Raw genomic sequence first — 6,739 nt, 5'->3', positions numbered from 1 at the left:
GCCCGATAATTGAATCGCGAAAATCATCCTGGGGAAATAATGCTTTCATTCTGACTTTCTGACAAAATAAGAACAATTGGAAAAAAAAACAAAAATGAAGATAAAAATGAATGACTCTTACCTCGGGAAAGTGGAGCATTGCATACCATCGGGATAATTATCAATGTGTGAAATATCGGGTCTTTAATACGTCTGGTAATGGCTAAGTGGGTTATTATAACAGTGTTGTTTTTACACTTCTTCTTTTTGTTGGCTAGAATTTTCTTGCGAATATTACTCGTGTGGTTTTATCGTTGACTCTTACTTTGTTACAAACATGGTAATGAGCGTGTGGGAGTTTTTAATGAATGTAACACGCATTGGAGAGCACCGTGCGAGAATTCACCTCACGTTACGCTGGAATACCTGGGGACTTTGCGTGTATCAATTAACTCGGTTACGAAATTTTTCATTGATTTCATTTTTACGAGGAATTCAATATTTCGCTGGGGGCCGTGTCCGAAATTTGGAGATGAATGTTGAAAATTCGCAAATCTCTCGAAAACTAGCAGATTAGCTAAAAAAATAAAAGACTTTTTTTTGTACAAAATTTCCTGGGCTGCAGAATTGCTCATGTAACCCTTTTTTCAGAAAGGCTAGGCTTCGAAATATTTTCATAACAATGTGTATGAATTTTTAAAAAATTACTTATCTATAAAAAACACCGTCGAAATAGAAAAAAAAATCGGTCGTTTCATTTTAAAATCTGGGGGAAATATCTGTTTTGTCCCCGGACTAAGAACTCTTCGTAGCAATAATGAAGATTTATGCAAAATATTATTATTAATGATCCTATTGTTTTGAGATATAAAAATGAAAATCTAATGACCCTAAAATAAAAGCAAAATAAAAAAAAATTGAAATGTAAAATGACGCAATATCGTAATGGTTTTAAAACAACCAAGACCATCTCTTTGTTTCCTTATTTCAATCATTGTCATTTCCTAAATATTAATGAAAGTTCAATTTTATATCGCGAGTTTTTATTCACTTCCAGTTCACTTCACTGTAGTTGAGCGAATACCCGAATGATAATAAGAGTTTATTTATTTCCTACGATGTAACAGAGTGCTCTAAGACTCGTTCGTAAATTCCTGTTTAAAAGTAAAAGTGAGTCAGATCTCTGGCGGCCAAGTCGAGCCTCTTGAGAGAGAGGTGAGGCTTGAGATCAAGATTTTGTACATTTCAAAATACCCTCAATAGATATCGAAAGTGACGTAATCTTAGATGATGAGAATAATAAGATGAATTAAATATTCGCGAGACTCTCACTTTTTGTACGAAGAGAAGTATGAAATTCTATCACGGATAATTTGCATCTTTTGAAACCCACGCGGTTTGTTGGCCGAACGACCTTGGAAAGCATTGCTCTCTTGCATTCTGGTTTCTTTTCAAGACGCTGAAAGGTCGAGGAAATACTTATGGACGGCTACACGCGTTTCTCCGGGGAAGAAAAAAGTCAACGAAAAGTGAAGATGAAAGAAAAAGAGGGGATTTGTTTGTCACAGAAGTTTAAACTGGATTTTTTGGGGAATTCCTCGGGGAATTAAAGCCTAGGGGTTTAATGGAGCATGGGAAAATTTATCCGGGGGTTTGGTGATATTCTAGGCCCTAGGGAAATGCAGAAAACATATTTTAGTGCAGAGAAGGTGAAGAAATTCATCGAATTCCAAGACTTTTAGAGGAATTGCCTGAAAATTCAATGGAATTCACCAGTGAAAATTAATTTTTTCAACGAAAAATTACTTCATGATTTTTTATGAACACCAAAGCTCAGAACTTCTTGGAAATTGTGATGGAGTGATAGCTCCGGTAAAATTCCAATGAATTTTGTAGTAAAAACTTGACAATTTGATAAAAAACTCAATGAAATCTGTAAATTTCAATTCGATTGTTCCATGAGAATTAATAGAGATGAACGATTAATGTTTCGAATTATTTAAAAATCCTAACGTTAAAAATTTACGTGCAGCTGTCACTCAAACTTCAAAAAATTTCCAACAGTGAAAGCTGGGTTATTCAACAATTTTTGAGTTGATAGACAAGTAGAAAATAACCATGAAATTAATTTTTCAATTGCAAAATTCTTGAAACACGGTGCAACCACCCCTAAATCATTCTCTCACCGTTTGATTTCATTTTCCCACAACAATTACGTTCAATTAACCAATTAGAAATCTAAAATTCTACGAAGTAATATCTCGAGGCGTTGAATTTCCATACCAAAAAATAGTGAAAACATTTGAGAACCTGGAAGACCTGTCGACGTATGAAGAAATGGGAAGCGTAAGGCTGTAATTCTCGACAGTAATAAATGCCCGAAGGCGCTAGAGAAAGGTCAACCAGCTGACCGTCCTCGGGAATTTCAATTTTATTTTATACATATTTTAACACAAACGCAACAAACTTTCGTTGCAACTCGACGTGTTCTCCTTTCACGATTTATTTTCTTATCGATTTTATTCATATGTAAAGGAATTTATTGGCTTTTTTTTGCGATTGGGAAGGTCGATCACTTTTTATTAGCGACGTAGGACGATCGGCGGGTACTTGGACAGAGGTGGGGGACGCCTGTTGCAGGAGTTCATGTGCAAGAGAGACAATATCGCGGTGGAATGTGCGGGGGTGAGAATAGAGCCTCGAACGCGGTTTTTGAGAGAAATTAATGAGGATTGGGTCAGGGAACTCATAAAAAATCCGCGGGAAAAGCTTATTTCTTTTGTTAGATAATTTTATTCATAGTTTTTTCGTTTTTGATAAAAAATTGAGTGTCTTTTGCGTCCAGTTTTTATGGAAAAATTCATTTTAGATGGAGAGTGACTAGTTAAAAAAAAATCAAATGAATAAATTTGTTTTTCAATTTTCTCCTGAAGTATAAGAGATAAAGCTGACGTTATGTGAATTCTATCAGGGGAAATTTCTCTAGCTTTTAAACCGGACACTCCCTAAATCGTTCAGGCAGATGAAATAACAAATCCGAGTAAATCGTGCACATGAAAAGAGCAGAAAATATGAATTTTACGATAAAATGTTGAAAGATCGTTTTTGTAGACAATGAAATGAAATTCGTTGGCATTCTGACAGTAATTTCCATAGAAGTGACATTAGAATAGATTTACGGGGAGAATGCTTATAAAATTTCAAGGTTCAGCTGAAAATTCTATTGAATTTATTAACTTGAAAAATCCATTTCAGATTAATTCATTTTCAGGAAATTCTCTGGAAAGAAGGTTTTGTGATGTTTTTGGATGAATTCAGCTGTTAAATTTTCAAAGTAGTCTTGACTTTGATTCGATGGAATGTCAAGTGGGTAGAAAATTGAAAGAGTGAACTCCTCGAATATCTCAAAAACCATCAAACTAATCGAACAATGTCTAAACCTATTTTGAAGTCAAGAAAATTCTCTACAAACCATGCTTCATCTCATTTTTATCTAAACCTTTGCTTTTTGGAAGTGTTTCTGAAATAATCTACAACTCCGCGTTGAATGAATCTCAAACAGTCGAAAAATCGAAAAAAAATCTCAAAAATCCGCTAAAAAATCCATCCTTGAACAGCTTGATCATCTAAACCTCTTCCCCCTAAGGATAATTTCTCAAAGTGAACCTTGAAACGATTCGAAACTCATCTTTCTTTATGATTTTACTACAAGAGTAGATTAATTATTGCCCATGAATATAGCTGATTTCGTCAAATCACCATTGAACATTTATCGGAAGTTTCTCTCCGACGATCCATCACCGATGATCATCCTTCGCATTAATGAGAAATAAAAACACGAAAAAAATATGATAACACAAATATTTCGTTCAACTAATTTAAATTTCCTCCTGCAGTGGGGAGTAACTCTGTCTCAATTAATGAACATTAATAGAGCAACGAAGGTCATTGGGATGATCTCTTCCTAGATTACATACATATTTCCCCTATAAATAAAAGATCATCGCTCCAGCTTTCACTATCCACTGGAACTACGCACGTGGACGATTGACTACTTTTCTTTTCCTCGAAAGCCACCGACAGTATTTTTTTTTACAAACATTACTTCTTCCTAATTATTGTTATTTCCGCGGCATTAATTTTGTCTTAAACTACAGACCCAGAGAGCTATTCTGTTATACAATTGTGTTGATTTTCTGAATCATGAAAGACCGTCAGCATCTGTCATTTAGTCTTTTTTTTTCTTCATGATTGTAGAACAATTTAGAAATCATTATTTTTTGTGAGTGAATGGAGTCCTGTCATTTCTCTATGATTTTGCAATGTTAGTCTCTCACCTTTGGGAAAATTGTGGGGATTTTCACATGTGGGACAATGGAAATGAGGTGGTAATGAGGTTCTTCTCTACTAATTGTTGCTCATTTACACATTGATTGCAAATTACAAAATTTTTTGTGAATTGTTAAATTAAATTTGATTGAAAATTTATAATAAGATTAGCGAGAGAATTGAAACGAATGGACATTTTCAATTTTCGTTCGAATCATTTTTATGGGATGCGGAAGGCTTCTTATCTATTAGTTACTCCACATCGTCAGAGAATGAGAAAAATCAAGTAAATAATTTTTTTTTAATTCTCTCCTGAAATATAAGAGACAAATTGACGTCAGTTTGAACTGGATAGTCCTCAAATCGTTCAGGCATATGAAGTAATAAATCTAAAAAAAATTGTGTACATGAAAAGAGCAGAGAATATCAATTTTACGATAAAATATTGAAAGATCGTTTTTGTAGACAATTAAATTAAATTCCCGCAAAAACATTTCCTGCAGTGTTTGAGAAGATTGGAATGTCATGGACATTCTGAGAGAAATTTCCATAAAAGTCATATTAGAATAGATTTACGGGGAAAATGCTTATAAAATTTCAAGGTTCAGCTGAAAGTTGAATTAAATTCATACGTTTCAAGTGGAAATGAGACAGAAATTTCACAATTTACGGGATTTTTCAATAAATTTACAATTCAATAATAACATTCCCTGATTTATCTAATGTTCACTCATTTTCACAGATTATTTGAGATGACATCAAATTGTCATTTGTCGGTGACTGGGGTTCATGACATTTCAGTGGAAATGTCACTTATTAAAACTTCATTCAAAAATTAGGCAAAAAAAATTCCCCATTATGAAATTTCCGTGTACAACGCATAATTACATGGCAATAAACAATTCTAACGGCGAAACACATCCGTTACAATACCCTTTCAAGGCTGCAATGAAAGTTCATCCGTTGTCTCAACTGAGCTCAAACGATTTTCATAACTCAATGAGGAAATGAAATGTAAAAAATTAGCACGAATAGAGGAGAAAATGATTTTCCCAGGGTATTATAAATTTATTTTCCCCTTTCCGTGAAATATAATCACTCGCGTGAAGAAAATCCTCGGGAATAAAATATATAGTAAATTAGCGGTTAATAATTCTCCATTCACTCGATTGATATACATTTATTTATGTTTGAATTCTTCATTTGAATCGAGGAAATGGACTCACCCAATCCATTATGGATAATGATTTCCTCCTGTTTTATGATGGGGATTGAATCACAACATTTTCATGATAATAACTGAACACGAAATTTCACTTCATAAATTAATGATTATTTTATTTTCTATTACAATTTACTGCGGGTAGTTGGGTAAATCGGCTTGATTATTAAAAAGAAATATTAATTTTTGGAAGTCACTGATTATTTTTCGGCGATCACAGAATTAAAAACTGAAGTCGAGAGTAAATCCCTGTCGCATGCACGAAGGCGCTAGACAGCACTGTTACTTTCATGGATGTTCATTGCCGGCTCAACTCCACCTCTTCGTTCTGCCCCACCAGGGGCCCCTCATCGTGATCCTGCCAGTTTCCCATTCCAAACGTTCATCCGAAGTACTGGGGCACGTTTTTTAACAACGAGAGAGGTGAAAGGAAGACATTTTCTTCCCTATTGAATATTTTTAGAATTTATATCCAACGTTCAACTGCACTTTTGTCCTTTAGACTTGATGAATTTATAAAAATGGGGTTTATGAGGTGATGAGAATAGAAAGTGGGTGGTTTTAATGGGTGTATTTGAGGATTGAAGCGGGTAATGAGTTTGTTCAATGGTGCGGTTGGCAATACCTCCGGAAACTGGGGATTAGGGGAAATTCATTATTGGATTCATGGAACGTTGACACTTTTCAGTTTCATCCCGTAGAATTCTTTTTGTCACTGTTGCTATGTTCGACTCGTTCTGATAAGTGTTTTTTCGTTTACGAGTAAAGGAAACAGTTTTGGCACGAGGTGAACGTGGCAGCAGTGTCAGAATCGTATATTTCGATACGAGTGAGCGGTAATTTTCACGAGTGTGAGGTTGGCGGCCCGAGAGGAAGCCGAGGGCTGCCAATCACACGAGCTAAAAATTCTCGTCTCACATGTGTGAAACAATATTTTTTGACAGTGATATTAGGTTCAGCGAGTGGTCAAACTGTGCCTTTTTCGTTTACAAGCAAACGAAAAGATTTTTCGTTTTCTTTTCGTATGAAAAGGCACTTTGCGGCGTCAAAATAGTATATTACGTTACAAGTGTGAAAAATGGGGAATGTTAATACGAATGGGGTAATGTCTTGAGTCACTTTTCGTTAACTATCGTAAAAGATGCGAAAAATACCAATTGGGGAAGTATGCAATACCAATTCCCAGACGAGAAATCATGAGAAGCAGTA

General features: G+C 34.9%; 1 protein-coding gene across 1 annotated transcript in view; it reads right to left on the bottom strand.

Moving 5' to 3' along the window:
- LOC107035884 (mucin-5AC) overlaps nt 1–5,543 on the bottom strand; it is a 21,589-nt gene extending 16,046 nt beyond the window's left edge. Inside the window, exon 1 of the mRNA XM_015253515.1 lies at nt 5,535–5,543. Within this exon, the coding sequence (XP_015109001.1) occupies nt 5,535–5,543 (9 nt within the window). The remainder of the gene's footprint in view (nt 1–5,534) is intronic.
- Nucleotides 5,544–6,739: the final 1,196 nt, after the last annotated feature.

Source organism: Diachasma alloeum, unplaced genomic scaffold, assembly GCF_001412515.2.
Source record: "Diachasma alloeum isolate Michigan unplaced genomic scaffold, Dall2.0 Dall_scaffold_00201, whole genome shotgun sequence".
Taxonomy (NCBI): domain Eukaryota; kingdom Metazoa; phylum Arthropoda; class Insecta; order Hymenoptera; family Braconidae; genus Diachasma; species Diachasma alloeum.
The sequence above is the reverse complement of the archived record's forward strand: the minus strand, read 5'-3'. Positions and strand labels throughout refer to the sequence as shown.